Source organism: Priapulus caudatus, unplaced genomic scaffold (assembly GCF_000485595.1).
Source record: "Priapulus caudatus unplaced genomic scaffold, Priapulus_caudatus-5.0.1 Scaffold30, whole genome shotgun sequence".
In the NCBI taxonomy this organism is placed as follows: Eukaryota; Metazoa; Priapulida; class Priapulimorpha; order Priapulimorphida; family Priapulidae; genus Priapulus; species Priapulus caudatus.
In genome coordinates this window covers 128,071-147,501 of record NW_014577091.1, presented here as the reverse complement: position 1 = coordinate 147,501, position 19,431 = coordinate 128,071, and the positions used below count along the sequence as shown (strand labels likewise).

Here is a 19,431-nt window from a genome sequence, read left to right as displayed (position 1 = left end):
CTTTTCCTCTTCTCCACCACCTCTCTTCTCCCCCTCCTCCTTCTCCTACCAGTTCTCCCCTCCTCCTTCTCCAACAGCCTTCTCCCTTCCTTCCTTCCTCCCTTCTCCACAGCTTCTCCATTCCTTCTCCACCACCTCTCTTCTCCCCCTCCTCCTTCTCCACCAGCTTCTCCCCCTCCTCCTTCTCCAACACCTTCTCCCTTCTCCCCTCCTCCTTCTCACAGCTCTCCCTTCCTCCTTCTCCACCACTTCTTCCTTCTCCCCTTCCTCCTTTCCACCAGCTTCTCCCTTCCTCCTTCTCCCCACCTTCTCCCCTTCCTCCTTCTCCACCAGCATCTCCCCTCCTCCTTCTCCACCAGTTCTCCCTTCTCCCCTTCCTCATTCCTAGCACATATTGAGTCGGCCATACGGCCGCCGTGCGTATAGCCATATTGAATCTTATCCACACGGCCGCCGTGCGTATACTGTATAGTCTCGGCCAGTGGTGTAGTGTCAGACAGTGTCAGTGGTACAGTGCACAGGCACTTCATTGACGTCTCCCAAACAATAATGTAATTAAACACTAAATGTATCTACTATCAAAGTATTAATGTTTCTCTACTCTATTTCGCCTATTTATTGTCGATAACTTGCTGTAAATGCCGTTTAAATGCTCATCTGCAACACACAAGTAGTGAAGTACACCGTACGTATGCCTGTGCACAAACAACACTGCCACTGGTACTACATGTATCAACAAAAGATTGCACAACTCTTTCACGATGGATTTTCGACAAAAAGAATGTTTTCTCACCTTTCCGTATTCTTGGGGAACCTGAAGAAAGACAGGTCGGGCTTACACTGACGATTCGAGCAATTTACAGCAGAACAGTAAGCTGAGCTGACAGCACACAGCAACAGTTTCACAGTAGCAGATACAGCAACATCCGGGAACTTCGTGTGAACTTGCTTCCCAAAATGGCGGTGTGGCGACCCATGACCTACTACGCTATGATTGGAGAGTGGTCTATCTTGTGCCTACGGCACTCTAGAATCTTTGCCTGTACACGTAACACGGTACACCGACTCGGCTATCTTATATATACAAGAACCCCAAATACCGTCTATGGTGTGGTGCGCATTTTACGCATTAACTAGTCGTACGGTAAAAATACACGCCCCCGGACCCCCCTAGTTTCCCCCTCCCCCTCCCCCTAGTTTTCCTCCTCCCCCTCCCCTCCCCCTCCCCCTCCCCTACCCCTTGTTTGAATTTCATCCTGGGGAGAACCCTGGATACATTACTGAGAGTGAGATGATTTTCACTGCCAAGAGCTGACATTACAAAAGCAAGAGAATTGCACACACTGTCGGAGCCTCGCATCACATTTTCACACTTTAGAATTCAGTGTTCAATTTTCCCTACTTGCGACAAGGTCAGCCCATGAGCTCATCTGCCAAGAACACTTGTGACCATTATTACATATTGAGTTTATATTAGATATGACCATGTCACTATGGTCATAGATATATGTAAATATTCTTATTGATAGAATGTCACATACCTGTAAGATATGTTAACCGTAACCATAAGGTTTTTCCCCTCCATAAGTGTCTCGTTTTGTAAGTCTGGTTATTTAATGTTCAATGAGATTATTATTTCAAGGAGATTGTATATTGATCTGTTATACTCTTAAACCCAAATAAGGCTGGCACATATTTTATAGTGCATTTTTTACCAGATTGGATTACTACATGGAAAGTGAAATTATCTTATAAGACCACTATTAACTTATTTGTCTCATAGAAAATTCAGCGTTTAGGTTGGAGTGCTGATTAGTTTGTTGGTGTCATTTTTTGTGCTTAGAATCGGGGCACATTCTCTACCTTCTAGAGAAGTATCAAGTGCTTGTCCTCGTTGCGGGAGACAGGATGTGGGAAAAGCACACAAGTACCGAGCAGTAGCGTGCTTTTGAAATTATTCTTTGTTAGGGTAACATAGTATATACTACATTTAGTATTAAGTAAACTACTACCTTACATACTAAATGTTCATAGTCTATGTGTTCGACACTAGTGATGGGAATCAGTTGGAATTTCATCATCGATCATCGGTTGCCCCAACCTAGTATTGTAGAAACGCATGATTGTCCGTGCCAGCGTCCGTCCGTCATCAACAGTTGGGCACAAATCTTAACCGCTCGACGTACGGTCCGATATTCGGAACGTCGGGGTAATTCGAAAACAAGTTGGATGTCGAAGCTGGGGGGTCAAAGGTCAAGAGGTGTAAAAGAAGGGGAACATTCCCTCCTTAACTTAAGGTATAGGGCAGTAAATGCAGAATTCCGGCACAAATCTAAATGGCTCGACCTAGGCTCGTGATAGTCGGTGTATAGCATCATGGTAGGAAAAGCCATCACTGTGCCGAAATTGGAGGTCAATGGGGCCACAGGGCAGATTTTAGACATTTCTGAGGACATGGTCTGACGCGAGCGATTGAAAAACTTTTTTGTTTCAGCGCGTGACCTACCATTTTTATGGCTTTATTGAAAGGACCATGAAATGTACTTTTCGCTGACATGCGAAGAGTAAGTGTCGGATAACCTTTTGACCCTCAAGAGGAGGGTTAAACATGGATTTGTTGACTGTTAACAAAGGACTGAACTGATTTTGCTATTAGAGCCCCCTCCACCCGCCCCTAGCCCCACCCTCCCCCTCCCCCTGATTAAAGTTCACAGCTGTATCTTTATTACTGTACTGCCGTAGGTATAGCAAAGCCTATCATAGATTTTAGATCTGTATTAGTAGTATCCTAGATATATGCTCTGAGCGCGAACGCGCAGGTGGCAGGAGGTGCACTTGATTCGGTTGCAGTGAGTTTATCAGAAGAATACCTGGCTACAGTACACGACAGTTGAGCGCTGTCGCTCTGGCGGCACTTGTTTATAAAACGTGCACGAAATTAGCGCTATTTTGCATGCAGCCGCGGTTTCAACCCCCTAAACCGCCGGTTCAACCCCCCATATAATTAGTCGCCTATTCAAAATTTTGCCTATCTTGGCTTTATATAAACAATATTTACCAATTTCCTGGCTAGTTTTTACTTAGTCACTACTAAGAAGTAAATCTGATCATGTTCCAGCAATTCCTGTCTAACAAGTAGAACTCTTCTGATAGCAACAGGAGTAGAAATTAACTTTTGAACACGGTAGTCCAACGGACTCCCTACCCTCAAAAGAGGAGTCTGCGCAGCAAAATGAGGGAGTCTGCAGTCTGAGGTTCAAAATGAAAGATATTAACAATAACGCATGTGCTTATTTTTAAGATTCATGCGGTTGCACGTCTGCCAAATTTTCTCTGGACATTAGCTGAAAAAATACAGTAATTCCGTGAGGCTGTGCTCCGGAACGAACTAGTTAGTGTGGCAGAATTTTCAGGGAGTTACACGGACTCCTGCATATGTCAAATCAGGGAGTCCGACAGTAAATCAGGAAGTATTTGACTTCGGACTCCCGTTAATTTCGCACCCTGTAGCAATGAGAATACTGAAATATTAATGAGTATGCCTAATAAACACAAACCTAATACTTAGGTAATGTAATAAATTGAACAAAAATTAAGGGTCTTTTCAAACTTGTAAGGCGCCTGTTTAAAATTTTGGGTGGGCCTGTTCACATTTTGGCAATTTCATGCCCTGTAATACAATATTTAAAAGCTATGTAACAGTATTATACTTGCTTATGTTTGGTGTAGGTTAGATTTAAGCTGTAAAGTAACCAAAAACACCAAAATAAAATGAAGAGTCATTTCATATTGTTTGCACATTTAAAAAAAAAAAAAAATCATCGATTATTTATTTTCATAATCAAGCGCTTTGTCGGTTGCTGCAAACAACTGACTTTCGATTATAATCGATCATCAGGACATCACTACTATACATCTCAATTAATGTACATTTTATATAATATATGTATAATATATATAATATACATGTATATATAATAATAAATAATTTCAATAAAAAGAAAATATCAAAAATCTGATAAACGAAAGTTAATTACTCTTCAAACGATATGTAAATATTGTGATTACCGCATACTGTTATTTTGATCAGTGTATATGTGATGTTTACACCTCATACAGTATCTAATGGAGGCAGGCTGGGTGCCGATGGTGTCATTGGAGTAACCCTGCTCGGAGGGTAGCAGCAATAACAGTGAGTTTGCCTTTATTTTTATGATAAGCGTGATACATTGTAAATTATTGAAAAGGTGTTATTAAAAATAAGATATAGGCAATATGATAGTCATTACAAATTGGGAAACTGTCCTCATTTTTTTACAATACATATTAACCCCCATATTCCAGCTTGTTTTGTAGTCTTCTCTAGCTTATCAAAACAATTGGCATAGAATTGTTTTGTTTTTTTGTCATGTAACTGCCCATCTCAAGCTGATTAATTATGTTATTATGTTAGGTTGCAACCAGAGTAGCTGAAGAGAAAGGGTCTGTACTAGGCTGTGATGTGGGCTACTGTGTCAGGTTTAACAATGCAACAGATCCCACACTGACCAAGATCAAGGTAACATTTTCTTAGTGTTGTGATATCATGCCAGCAACATTATTTAGCTCTATTCATGATGAAGTTGGTTGTTTGAAGGTATAAAATTAAAGTATGATATTCATTGGCCTGAAATGTATACAGCTTCTCCTTTATTTGGAAATTGTGCTTACAAAAGCTCAACTCAACTGCTGCCTATGTTCGCTGTGTAATGTAGAGCTGGCATTCAGTGGTCTATTCTATAATAAATTTGTGAATTAATCTTTTCTCATATCCTTTTTACATTGGTTGCAGTTCCTTACTGATGGAATGCCTAATCAGAGAGCTGATGAGAGACCCACTTTTACTTAAATACAGGTATGGTTTTGAAACATTTTTGTGAGTACTTGATGAATCCTGCTGCTATCTTATATATCAAATTTACATATCATTTTCCCTAGATCTTTTAGAAATATTTTATACTGTAGGAATACTACGAAATTGTATTCTCTTCTTGCTTTAAAGGCATACTAGGCCCATTGATTATGCAATGTTGACGAATGATAGAGTAACTGGCACCTTGTGTAGTTAATAAGTACATAACCTTACATCCAACGCGTATTAGTTTGTCCAATATCACTGCTGGTTGCTAAGAAATGTCTAATGAAATCCGCAGTCCAAGAAATCAATTGTTTACAGTTTCAAACTGCTGCCGGGAAGCGCGGTGTGATACAGATTTATAGTGCACCGGACATTTTCGCACGCATGCTATCATCAGTGATTTTGTAAACACGGACGCTCGTGATAAGAAACTTTTTGTCAGGGCTGTCTACGTGCGTGCATGATTAGTACGTGTGTTTTACTCCATTTCCATGTTTAGTCCGTGGCCGTGGCTACACCGCTGACACCTCCATTTCATCTGGCGTCCAAAACATACGGGCCGCCACAAATGTTTACGTCATCGCTTGACTCCTGGATGACATTTACGGCACATAAATGAATATCAACAACCGATTTCAAGTCTTGCTGTAAATTTATGTAACCAGCAGTGATATTGGACAAACTAATACGCATTTGGCTATAAGGTTATGCACTTATTAACTACACAAGTGCCAGTTACTCTAGCATTCGTCAACATTGCATAATCAATGGGCCTAGTATTCCTTTAAAGTGCAAATATAAATGACTGCTACCAAGAGCGTATTAAGAAGGAGAGCGTACAACTGTGAAATGCTGAAACCATGTTGCAGTATTAGTCGAATTAATAAAAGTCGAACTCAGTATTATTGATCAGCTGTCCTACCTTGTTAATATAAACAAACCGCATGTCCTACGATGCCCCTACGCTCAGATAATGAGCGGTGAAAATTGCCTAAAACCGACTCGAGATCACTGTTTACTGCGACTGTCTCTCGCTTTGAGATAACTTCGGGAAACCTCGGTGTTTCCGTCAATGATTGACAAATGGAATGAATGACGTCTGTTATGATTGCCATAGTGATGACCCCACCTGTGCCCACCTCACGCTGGATGTATAGTAAACTCTGTAGTACTGACGTGAGTCAGCGCTACATGGCGCTACACAGCGGCGACTGAAGCAACACACTGGCCACAAAGCGAGAGAGGGTCGCAGTAAACAGTGATCTCGAGTCGATTTTCACTGCTCATTATCTCAGCGTAGAGACATCGTACCCCACACAAAAAACCGCAAAGAATCGTCAAAATAAAACGGGCAAAGTTTCTTAATTCGACTAATACTGCAACATGGTTTCAGCAGTTCACCGTTGTACGCTCTCGGTGCTACCTATCTATAACATCCTGATAATATCATATTAACTCTATGTTATAGGTAATATAAGGAGTGCATAACATAGAATTCTATATTATATACTTCTTTCAATATTATCAGTCCAATTATATTCAATAAATTTGAGTATCTTTTATGTTGATTGATCAAAATGAGTGATGCTCAAATTGATCCAAATGACCATATGTTGAGGGACATATCTTTTGTAATCACATATTGCATACAATGAATTTTCTGTATTTTTACTTGTATCTGAAGATGGTGCATTTAATCAAAAGCAGAATTATTGCTCTACAGGCCCCAATCTACAGTTATCGTATAAGAATGTTGTTATGAGTTTTTCATGTTCTTGCAGTGTTGTGATGGTAGATGAAGCTCATGAGAGGAGCATTCATACAGACATCATAGTCGGCTTACTTAAGAAAATTCTAAAAAGGAGAGCAGATCTTAGAGTCATTGTGTCATCAGCAACACTGGATGCCGAGGTATAATTAGCTGTTACACCTTATTACAGAACTGCTTCTGGGTATTTCAAAAGTTAAAGTAAGGTCCGTGTTACAGAAGTTATTGTTTACCCAGTAAATATGGACTGAGTGTCATACACTTTTCTAATTTAATGTTTTTAAACTTTATAAAAAAGAGTGCACCTGCTTTGTTTAAAACATGATAATAAAATTTCCACTCACTTGCAAGAAACTGGAATTGTACTATTTCATTAACACCTTGGTAATTACCAGGTATAACTTATAACATTGGTGGAAATGTTCCACCTATTTTTTGTTTGTTTAAAAAGCTAAACCACTCAGACTGCATTCACCTCCTCCAACTCTCCCAAAAAGGGAGAGGAGGAACGGTCATCAAAGGTAAAAGGCAAGTCTCGGGGCTGAGACACCTTATACCGGCTTCACGCTAAGAGGCGAATGCTTTGTCTCCTCATCATGGTTTAGCTAATTGGTCACTTTTGTGTGAACCTTTCGCAACACATACTTTAGAAATGATCCTTAAAAGTATGGTCTTAGTATGTTTTCGGCACGTCAGCAGTATTGTATGTAGGGAGGGATATTTTTGCTTGTGGTGTGAGGAATGTAACTGTGCGTAGCCCACGTAACTAAAATAGTAGTGTACTTTATGCATACATAATAACCATGTTTTTAATAAAAAAAACAATATATATTGATAACGTTGCAAGTCACCAAATTCACATACAAATAATGTAAATTTCATTCATAAAATACTGTTTTTACTTAATATATGTGACCTACCTGACCTAATGTAACTACTGTGAATGGTGCTACCACCTGTTGGGAAATATTACCAGCAAATGATTATACCTCATGACTATAAGGTATAACTCTGTATAACTCTATATGGTATGACTCAGGAACGTTTTTGAGATGAACAATTCCAACACCTTATCATAACTCTAATTGTAACCTGTATCTTAAAATAATGGTTATTATTATTGTTAAAGATCCTTAGCATATTGTGATTACAACTATATCAATGGTGCTACCACCTGTTGGCAAATATCACCAGCAAATATATACATATATACCAGGAGTAGATAATAGGGTATTTTCCCTATTATCTACTCCTGATATATACATACATGCTAATAGAAATATGGACAGCGTACCATCGTCGTATTGTTACAGTAATATAAGTATTCATTGTAGTATATGATTTCTGTTTATGTAGGCTGTCAGGGATTTTTTCAACCAAGACGATTCCAAGGGAAAAAGTGAAGAAATTGCAACTATTATAACCATTGAGGGCAGAGCATTTCCAGTAGATGTATTTTATATTAGCAGGTGATTATATAATTACTGAGCTGGTGAAAAACAATATGTCTTATTATCATATGTGTGTGTACGAGCATATATATCCCCGATCTTCTTGCAATATATCAGGAGTTAATGAGACAAATGAGAGGAGTTTGTCTCATTAACTCCTGAATATATCTATGTGAGTATTCCTTATCAAGTTATAAAAAAGTATTTTCAAACATCAACAAGTTATCTGTTGCCTTTTACGTCATTTTTTCACCTGCACAATCAAATGATAAATGGACCTTCATATCTGGTTATGCAACACTTGCAACAATGTTAGTTTACACAGAGGGAGTAGTTTAAGTATTGGCAATAGGCATCAACTGATAAGCTGTTATCCTGCTTATAGCCCTGTACCCGATTATGTGAAGGCAACAATGGAAACAATACTAAAGATCCACAAACATGAAAAGCCTGGAGACATCCTAGCCTTTCTCACCGGGCAGGAAGAAGTTGAACATGTGTGTGCCTTGGTCAGGTAAGAGGATTAACATAGCAAAAATGAATCTTAAAATGTGAAAAAAAAATTGTAACACTGTCACCCACCATGTTACAATAAAAACACTAACACTTAATCCAAATCCAAATTACAATTTTTACATACAACTTACAAATACGATACTATATAAGTTTGGTCCAATTACGGTCTATATTATATGTAAAAAGGTTTAAAATAAATGCCATTTCAGAGTAAAAAAGCAAGTTGCATCAGTGGGTCGTTTAAGAATTCTACTTTATGGTTGTAATTAAGTTGTTACAAAGACAGTGCTCCTGTTTCCCTATAGAGAAGCAGCTGAGAGCATGCAAAGGGTGACCATGCAACTACTCGTACTGCCAATGTATGCGAGCCTCACGGCAAAAGAACAGCTAAAGGTGTTTCAGCGGACACCGGAAAAGACGCGCAAGGTCGTCATTGCAACAAACATAGCTGAAGCTTCAATCACCATCAATGGAATCACCTATGGTGTGTAGAAATATATTATATGATAATATATATTAGTATTACCGTGAACACGAGTATAGCATTTTATATTCTATACGTGTGTTCGTGATATTATGCATTGATTTCCATCTAAGATGCTTCTTTGGTTTATTTAATTCTATAAACTATGTATACTGAATGTACACAAGTTCATGTTAAAACACTAGGTCAGTGCAACGAAATGCAACTATGTAGTCTAGTTATCTATTTCATGTCTAACGCATTACGTGTTGACGTTTTTAGTGATCATGGTGATGCTCTGTTGTTTCAGTGATAGACTGTGGTTTCGTGAAGTTGCGAGCGTTTAACCCCGACACTGGTAGCGACTGCCTGGTGGTGGTGCCAGTCTCACAGGCATCAGCTGAGCAGCGCAGTGGCAGGGCAGGCAGGGTCCGGTCAGGCAAGTCTTACCGGCTCTATCCAGGTGTGTTACACTTATCTTCTGTCGCATTATCGCAGCCTACTCTTCCATGTTTCGTGACTCGCACTCAGTAAGGCAAACAGAACAGGGGGTGTGTACGTCTATTCAGACATACAGGTTTATTAAGTTGCAAACTATAATCTCAGCAGAAATAGCGACTCCTCGTCTTATCCGTGTCTTGACTAATTACGCCATCTGTTGGTAAGCACATAAACTAAATAAACATACCGTGGCCTAGTCGGGCCATTCACGTAACACTCCATGCAATGTAAAATACAGTGATTGTTTAACTGTTTTTACGTTGTTGTTTTTGGGATTACACACTTTTATTGTGTTGCATTGTTGTTGCTATTTGTAACCTTTCGCGTTCGCGACTATGTTGTACGAGAAGTCTTTGCCTCTGTCGTTTAGAGGAGGAGCACGCGAAGCTTCCTGCGGCGACAGTGCCGGAGATGCAGCGCAGCGACCTCTCCACCGTCCTCCTCCTGTTGAAGGCTCTCGGAGTCTCCAATGTACTGCGCTTCAACTTCCTCTCGGTACGTCGTCGCGAGCGTCGTCAACGCTGACGCGCGCACGCCGGCAGGTCAGCGCGAGGGGAAATAGAATTCGGGACACGCGTTAACTTTACCCGATGCCTTTTTCTGATGCTCACTGTTCTTTGATTGTATTTCGTCGCTAACCTTATAGCCTTATATGGCATCAAATGATAAACTAGTTGAACTTGCATGGGATAGTTTGTAGATATGTGCACCATTCAAATCTCTGCTTTACGTGTGCCTTCTTTATTAATTGTTCTATGATGGCACTTTATATTATGTATTTATATATATTTTATTATTTCATTTATTTCATTTATTTTCGTCGACCAAGGTGGCCATGATGCTTCCTTGAGTCAGGAACATTTTGTTCTTTACAAGGCTATACTAGTCCGGGTTCGCCGTCCTCCCGGGCGGGTATTTTTATCGTGACACCATCACTGCATTATATATATAATACTTTTGTCATATACTTTTGTGGTATATAGATACAGTGAATCCTGTGTTGGTTCTATAGAAACAATATAGTAGTTAGACTTGTGTCTCTATATATTTCTATAGTTAGTTCTGACCTCTATTCACCAGGCAACTGTCTATAAAGTACGTTTCCAGCATTTCCCTTGAGTGCCGTTATATAAGATTTGACAGTAATACTGAGTATGTACCAAGCAGAACATGACAAGAGTGATTGGTGTTAATTATTTCCATCTGAAAGTTGTTGGGGATCTTACACGTGATGCGTTATCGACGTGGCATATGATGTGCGGTTGCGCCACGATTCGTCCATAATTTCGAGCGAGTTCTTCTTACGTGTCGTTTTACAGAAGCCACCAGCACAGAACATGTCTAGAGCGTTGGATCTCCTGTATGCACTCGGGGCCATAGACGTGGATGGCAAGCTCACAGAACAACTCGGCCAGCAGATGGCTGAGTTCCCTTTGGAGCCAATGTTTGCCAAAATGTTACTGGAGTCTGGTGAGTAACAGTTGTTCGTTCGTTGTGACAGCAAGAGTGAGGCAGCAAATTCGCGTTAATAGCTGTTGCAATCGTACAAAGATTTACGATTGGTGATTTGTGTTTTACGATTGTACATTTGGTCAAATGCACAGGGTGCAGTGTGCACCATACAGAGGAAAACGGGCATTTCAGCTTATCAAACAGGTGAAGAATTACTTAGTAGGTTTGGTGTATATGCCATGCCATATGTCAGAGGTTTTTTTCACTTGCAGGGAAATTCGAATGCTCAGAGGAAATTCTCAGCATAGCAGCCATGCTGAACATTGAATGCGTGTTCACTACGCCCTCTATTGGCAAGGCTAAAGCGGTGAGTGATGCAAGTCTGTAAAACGTTTAACTGAATGTGTATTTAGACACAAATGCCTTAGTAAAGGCTCCATCTGCCAGTGCTCAAGCCATAAGTTCCAGTTACCAAGCTTTTGATATTGCCACATAACGTGCGGTTGATGTATGTACCTAACTGTATAAGTATTTTTTATTTCATGTGTGAGATTTCATTTTACATCAGGATAGAGCAAAGTACCAATTCTCGGTAGAAGAGGGTGATCATCTCACGCTTCTTAATGTATACGAATCATTCATCAAGGTATGGCACAACTTAGCTTAGAGTATGAGGAATATTTTAATTACCACTCTATGTTTTCATGTTATGTGTGTTCAGATAGTGTGAAGTGTCGCATTGTTGACTATGTAAGAGAGCTACAGTCTGAATACAAGTCATGAAGGCAAGGCAGGAGGAGGAGTGTCCAATTAAATGGGGTTGATTGTCATGGCACTGAACTGAGAATTAAATAGTTAATGCATATAATAGATTTACACAGACTGAGACCTTTCCATTTACGTCGCCAAACCCGCTCACTCAAATCCGTTTTCAAAGTTGGTGGGCTTAGCATAAACTTAGAGTTTATGATGATCTCTTGCGGTCGAGATGCTCCATTACAGCGTAATATTTCTAACCTATAAACTGGTTGTGAAATTTTCAACTATTGGTTTAATTAAGTTCATTTTCCATACTCGCTGTGTAGAAAAAGAAGAGTGCACGGTGGTGCCACGAAAACTACCTCAACTATAAAGGCTTGATGCGAGTGGTGGACGTTCGTAACCAACTAAAAGGTCTTCTACAAAGATTCGAAATACCTTTGGTTTCAGCAGAAGGTATTGAGTTCTGCGGTGTCCCTATGATCATAATTATCTGATCACTAATCACTCTATTGGTAGATATGGTGAGAGATGTGTGGTAGGTTGTTAAAGGCAATCACAATGTTAGCATGTTTCTTTCATCCTGATCCCAGTCATAATTGCATTGATTAGTTCTGACACCTTAACAATCCAAAATTAATTGCGGGGGATCAATAAACATCGTTTCGTTGTTCAGAGCGAATGTTTCGTACCTCACATATCTTCTCTGCAACCTTGTGTTCTGTATAGTTAACTAGGTGAGCACCCCAGCTCAGTAAACTCGTAGACAACTAACCAAAGTTGTGATTGTAACGAGAGTCACGCATCTGCCTACTCAAACCCAACACTGGCTGCGAGAGTATTAAACTGCTGTTGAAACTCGCAGGAGATGCGGACAGGATATGCCGATGCATCGCAGCAGGATTCTTTGCTAACGCTGCACGACTGCACTACACGGGAGAATACCGAACAGTGAAGGATGACCTCCCCATACACGTGCACCCGAGCTCAGTGCTGTACGCGCTGAAGCCTGCTCAGTGGTACGACAATCATAGTCCACACGTTGCATGGCGGCTCGATCTAATTCTACGTACTCTACTGTACGAAAATGCTGATGAACCTTTTTAGGAAATTGTGACTGTTCTTTCTTCTTCTTCTTATCCTCTTGGTCCCCCGATGGGACACAAGGCCATCACTATGTAGCTTGTGACTGTTTGGTTGGCAGAAATTTGCAGCATTTTGAGGTTCGATTGAAGAATAATTGCTGTTGTTATTTATGCGAGCGACCTCACGTCACTAGCAACTGTGTCACTGTAGTTTACTGACTATTTCATGTTGCTGTGAACCTACCTGTTTAATTCTTTATTATCCTTGTTTACCGGTTTCACCCTCGTTCTCCCCATGACTGATATTATGTATTATACCATTATAACCTATATATATATATATTACCTATGATTACATGCATATGATTTGTCCTGTTTGCAGGGTGATGTTCAACGAGGTGCTACTGACATCTCGTGCATACATGAGGAATGTGACGGCAATCGACCCGCGGTGGCTGTATGAGCTCGCACCTCACTACTATCAATACGGCACAGTACGTACAATCCTTCCAGTCTCCCTTCAGGCACAAGCTGCTGTTCTAGTGTAACTGAGTAAACCTTTGTCTGGACCAAGCCTACTGAATACTGACTCTTCAATGACAGAAACATTTTCGTTTGTAGGAGAGAGAGATAGCTGCAAAGAGAATGAAGACCGGGACGTGATGTTCTTGGGTGCGTGACATGAGACGTTGGTTGCTGTCAACACTATATGTCGGTCATTCAAAACACATTGTTGGCCACTGTCAACAACAAAGACTGTTGGTTGCTGGCAACACATTTGCTGCAGACTACTGACAATTACTACTTATTGAGAGGAGACAGCTATTATTGCACTTCTGATTCTTTTTGTGATTCAACACAGATGTTTGCGCTTCTCCACGAGATGAGAGTAAGTTGTCGTGGCATGACGCTAATATCGGTAATGAAGCAGACAGTGTTACCAAAAGTGGAACACGAGTCAAAATATTATGATATACAATTATTTATTTTATAAAATAAAGTGTAGCTGAGCAGTTTCACATATACTCGTCTTAACAGGCTTTTGTGTAGCGCTAAGAGACAAAGGAAATAGGATATAACACATGGTAATATCACAGACTGAGAGCATACAGCACTACATATTTAATCCAGTTTAATGTACTTAAATAGTATATTCGGATTTGGCAGCAGTCACTAACCAGTTTACATTATACAGACTTTGGCAAATCATAAATAATTAATAAAAAATCTATACCAATCACAGGGCATACGTTAAATGTCGCTAAATAACAGAGGAAACTAATTGTTAAATCACCAATTGTTTTTCTTGGAAATTTATACATTGATAAACGAAATAGGTGTAGAAAAAATTTTCCTAACTACTGGACCTATTGAATTGTAGTCTAAAATATATCTAAAGCCTATCCATAATAAATTTGATATGCAACGATGTACATTGGTAATGTTAATGTTACACATATGGACAGCATTACTAGGGTACTATTAATCCATTTTCGCAAAGCACCTGCAGTGTGTTGATTTAGTTGTGATATTGATGTGCATAGAGCAATCAAGATGATTAAAATGAACACCGTACTTTTACTGTGACATGCGATCCCGTTCACCGAGATAATATTATACTAGCAGATGCAGTAATGATGAATGAATAAATGGTCCTGAATTATTTAGGCGAGTGTAAAACACTGAAGCCATTATGTCAACATCAAGTATGCGCCAAGCTGTAATAGGAGTTTCTTTGCTGTTAAGCTGCTTTTAAGACTTAATTATACATGATATACGTATATGCATGACCATGGTACAGTATGTTTAGAGGTGTGAATATATTGAACACTTCCACAATGCACATTTGTGATTCTAATGAAAAAATGAAGCTTCAACAATATATTTCCACATTACATAAGCTTTTTAACTAATGATCTTAAAACTGGTTCGATAATAACAATGTTCTTGCTGCTTATAATTTCTAAACAGTTGTTCAACACCGCGTAAATGTAAGCTCGCCATTTCGTTACACATTAAGACGATCGAATAAAACACCAGAATTATTTCTCACACAAGGGAGATTGGATTGTCTAGAAGTCTATTGACTCGCAAATTTTTTTTGGAACCACAGCGAAATCACTTCAAATCACGCATAGTCTCAGACCGGCCAAAGCGCAGAGACCGTTTCCATCCAAAACAGAGCTGATACGTTAACTTTATAAGCATGGTTAAACAATGTGAATCTGCGCCTAGCAGAGCTCCAGTGATTCCGAATGGCTTTTCAACTCAGCGATCCATCAGTATGTACAACGAAACCACCACCAGATGGCATTCTCAGTCCCTGAGTTCAGCCAGTCGTCTGCTCAGCTGGTCATCCTCAGCCTGCGAGCGCTCGGCAGCGCGCTCTGCTGGCAGCGAGGTTCCCGGCGTCACGTCCTGCAGCTGGTTCATCACCTCGAGGCCATTCTCATCGGCCACCTGCTGAATGAGGGCGCTAACCTGGTCCATCGGCGTCGACAGCGTGGTCGCCGTGCTCATCGAGTCCTCCATGACCTGCGCACGCACACAACTCCTAGTTAGTCGCGTGCGACGTAACGACTTCTGAGTAAAGTTATCTTTAATCGGGCCAAATATTATATCATTATACATAACCAGGCCAACACTACATCAGGTTATTTCATGACCTGCACACAAACAACTCCAAGTTAGTCGCGTGTGACTAAACGACTTCTTAGTAAAATTACCCTTAATCAGGCCAAATATTATATCATTATATATAACCAGGCCAACATTACATCAGGTTATTTCATGTCCTGCACAGAGACAACTCCAAGTACGTCTGCCTGATTATGCTTTAATCAAGTCGTCGCGTTTATGTAATAATCACTTCGTCCTTCATTGTATGTGCAGCCTTTCAATATCAATAATCTTCCCTTCCTCCTTATTTTATCTGTAGTAAATTATCTTACCAGTTCAATCCTTAATCAGGCTAAATATTATATAAATTACTCTTAGGCCTTTTGTAGTATCAACAGTCCACTCACTTTAGCAGCAGTCACAATTATTTCCTTGCCTTTGAAGCTATTAACTTGGGCCAAACATTATATGAGATACCCTCAGCACACTCTTTTAGTATGTCCTTTACACATCTCAATTTTTACTGTAATATTAATATAATTTTCACTCATTTGCATAGTCATGTGACATGTAACAGGTTCAGGTACATACACTAGTTCTGACATCCAAGTCTTCAAAGGTGCCTTCAAATTTCTCCATCACTTTGGAGACTTTTTCCAAGTCCATCGACTTCATGGCCTTATCCAGTGCTTTCGTGACTCCTTCCATATTTTTAGCCACCTGCAATGTACAGAGATTTCCACTTACTTGTGTGTTCTTACAACAAAGTCTGCACATTGTCTTCTGGTGTGGGTGTGTGTGTGATGCACCACCATTAAATTATAAACCCTGAATAAACCCATACTCCCCCTAAGTGTCAGCCAGTGCTGTAGAGCAACTAATGAAGTGTTATGCATTCTACCATATATCTAAAAAGTCCTGTAAAAAATTATCCTCGTAATTTCCATAATCGTGGAATCGATTTTCGATCGCATAAACTGAATGCAATGTTCACAGTTAGAGTGTTTTCTGTTACCTGCTTCATGGTAGCTGCAGACTGCACCTTTGACGACACGCCATCTACCCTAGCTGCCATGCGCAGGTAATTGAGGCTCTCATTCTTTTTCCTAATGGCATTCTCAGCATAGATCTTAGCACCTTCAACATTTCCCTGCTGCAGAGACTGTGGAAGACATTGCAAAGCCTACGTGTAGTTATGTTGCATACGGTTACTATATCACATAGCGATTCAAGAAATTTCTTATATACCTGTTAATACTGAAGGATGATTCTCCTAATCATGGGTAAAATTTATTATAATCATTTAAAGGAAGTATAACATATGAGTATCATTAGTAGAATATCTTATGGACAGTTATAGTGTGATAAAACTATGTAGTAAACAATTTCAAATAGCATTTTAGATTTAAATGGATTCCTGATAGATTCCATTTAAGTAAAATACATAATTGTAGTGCTGCCATTATACTCTAGTGAAATAGTTTTCTAGTACAAATACCTTCTTGATCTTGTTAGTCTGAGCTTTCTGGTCCTTTTCCGCTTTTCGTGATAATCGCTCCAGTTGCTTCACTGTAAACTGAATTTATGACACACCCATTTTTGTGATTTAATTGTGATTTAATTGTGAAACGATTAGAGAGCCAACATACTTCTGCATTTGAAATTTGAAGAACGAACTTCCAAAATATTTAAGGGATATCCATAACTATCACATCAACGTTACCATGAACATATGCATAGACTCTATGTAATGAATTATAATAATTGAGAAAAAGGATATAGTTAGACAGGAGTAACTTATACTTAATAAACTTAATGAACAAGTAATTTTTTGGAATTTTATTAACAATATATACGTGTCATTACCCGAAGCTGGAATATTGTATCTGAAATGGAAAAAAACACTGTGCTTGACTGCTGTAAAATATAGTACTGCTTGTAAAACAGTGTAACAACCTGCAAAGAAATTAATTGAAATATGCGGGTATAATTATAGATACATGAAGGTAGAGGAGTCAAGCTAACTTCTTGGCTTACCATGAAGCAGACATCTCACGATATAGAAGACATTTTGATGGTTCTATATCATATGACAAAAAAACTTTAAAGATAGAGAAAATGTACAGATACTAATATAGCAGTATATATATATATATATATATATCAAAAGAAATATTGGTCAATGAACTTATATCACCACTTATAATATATTATCACCATTAACTTAGAATAACCCTACTACATAATAGCACACCAGTATAGATATTTGTGTTTTATGAAATCACTTGCTGGTACTTTACCGCTACTGGATTAAGAGACCTCACACACTACTACTATGAGAAATGTGGCAGGTGGTAGGATAAACGGCACTGCTTGGACGCAAATCTAACATGTCTTAGGATCAAGAATAGCAGGTAATGGACCAAGTCATCCAACTAAATCATCAAATTGTCCGAATAATAGGCCCAGCTATAGATAAAATAATAATATATACATAATTTGTCAGGCGCGCCCAAAAATCGTGATGAGTGTGTACTCATCTAGATACTTAGCTATAGATAGTCTAACCTATATAGCAGGAAAGATGTCAACCAGATTGACTTCTTCCTCGGCCTTGGGAATTTTAAACTTTTTGGATGCCAGATAGAGTGCGGGATGGGTAGGTACTTGTCATACATGATATTATTGAATATGCAGACACAGAATCGCCAATGTGTATTCATTGTGACGGACTGATTTCATACCAAAGCAGTCCTCGCCAAAAGACAAAATCCTTTACTGGACATTCGGTCCAGTAAAAAATAGATTTTTACCAGACCGAATGATATGTTACTGGACCAAAAAAATATTGAAACATTAAAACACATTCACATCTCTGTTGCTTTTCCTCTGTGGACATATCTAACATATAATTGATATATATGCTTTCCTGCTCATCACCAGCTATGTCTGTTGACCCGTCCATGATAAAGCTGAAAAATCTAGCATCGTTTATTTTTTCATCCATTTCGTGACGCATACAATCAGCAATGCATTGCTTGCCAGCTTTGTCATTAATGTAGGTTGCACCTATTTCTAGGCCTTTGGCCTTGTCCAGTTGTGTGATCCAGGTATAATCAGTGATAGTAATATAAACTTCCCATGATAGTTCACACACACACGTCGCATGTCATCATTTTCTTATCTTTTATCATATAACAGCTAATCTCTTCCTATCGCTTTCCCACACCATAGATTAATTTGGTACACGCATATATAAGACAGCAATAGGCAGGGATATTAGGGTTAGGCATAGTTTGTGGTACTGACGTACCCGTAGCCTCTGCGTAATTAGTTGATGTAATGTTACCTGACAAACGGTCTGGTAAAGCCAAATTTCTTGTCGGACCCGTGCAAAAATCACCGGTTTTGTCCGACGGTCCGACGCTTTTGGCGAGGACTGCCAAAGGATAGTTGATTGACAGGTTTATTGGTTTTCCCAATCAGGGTATATATTCCCAGCAAGACCATGGCCCATCAGACCGGTTCCTCTGTCAGCCATATAGGAATCGCCACCTCTCCATGGCACTTATCCATGCAGGCACCAAGTTTGATGCTACATGACTCTGGTGAATTTGTATCTGTCTAGGGATTGTTTGATAATAATTTCATTGAACTTCATTAGTACATCTACTAAGTAAGTGTTTCACTAGCTCTCTGCTCAACCCATGTAGCCATTCCCTCTGCCACTGGGCAATACAGAAAAGTATGAAGGAACCTAGTGGAGAATATTTTTTGTAAGTTGTCATTGTTGAGCTACACTGTAGCACGTAGCTGTGGTATAATAAAAATTAACCTAACTGGCAAAATAAAAATCTTGGCTTTAGCCTTTAGGTAACTCAAACTGGCCTCACTATGAGGTGGGGGAGGGGGCGGGTGGA

At 39.5% G+C, this 19,431-nt stretch overlaps 2 protein-coding genes across 2 annotated transcripts in view; one reads left to right on the top strand and one right to left on the bottom strand.

Annotated features, from left to right (window-relative positions):
- Positions 1-4,169: 4,169 nt before the first annotated feature.
- LOC106816055 (probable ATP-dependent RNA helicase DHX35) lies at positions 4,170-13,915 on the top strand. Its single transcript, XM_014820610.1, has 16 exons — positions 4,170-4,192; positions 4,454-4,558; positions 4,832-4,894; positions 6,679-6,808; positions 8,022-8,134; positions 8,502-8,630; positions 8,938-9,116; positions 9,406-9,558; positions 9,967-10,091; positions 10,916-11,066; positions 11,321-11,415; positions 11,617-11,694; positions 12,134-12,263; positions 12,673-12,826; positions 13,275-13,386; positions 13,514-13,915. The coding sequence occupies exons 3-16, from the start codon at positions 4,842-4,844 to the stop codon at positions 13,553-13,555; spliced, it is 1,644 nt and encodes a 547-aa protein (XP_014676096.1). The 5' UTR covers positions 4,170-4,192; positions 4,454-4,558; positions 4,832-4,841; the 3' UTR covers positions 13,556-13,915.
- Positions 13,859-19,431, bottom strand: part of LOC106816095 (charged multivesicular body protein 1a-like) — a 6,543-nt gene continuing 970 nt past the window's right edge. The window contains exons 2-6 of the mRNA XM_014820653.1: positions 17,378-17,397; positions 17,010-17,087; positions 16,527-16,673; positions 16,103-16,231; positions 13,859-15,427 (exon numbers count right to left, since the gene is read on the bottom strand). Of these exons, the coding sequence (XP_014676139.1) occupies positions 15,209-15,427; positions 16,103-16,231; positions 16,527-16,673; positions 17,010-17,087; positions 17,378-17,397 (593 nt within the window). The 3' untranslated portion in view covers positions 13,859-15,208. The remainder of the gene's footprint in view (positions 15,428-16,102; positions 16,232-16,526; positions 16,674-17,009; positions 17,088-17,377; positions 17,398-19,431) is intronic.

Excerpts from the sequence above, each read along its gene's own strand:
- LOC106816055 (XM_014820610.1), top strand. The coding sequence starts at position 4,842 with ATGGAATGCCTAATCAGAGAGCTGATGAGAGACCCACTTTTACTTAAA. Across the intron at positions 10,092-10,915 it reads TGCGCTTCAACTTCCTCTCG|AAGCCACCAGCACAGAACAT; the intron begins GTACGTCGTCGC and ends GTCGTTTTACAG. Across the intron at positions 11,416-11,616 it reads CTATTGGCAAGGCTAAAGCG|GATAGAGCAAAGTACCAATT; the intron begins GTGAGTGATGCA and ends ATTTTACATCAG.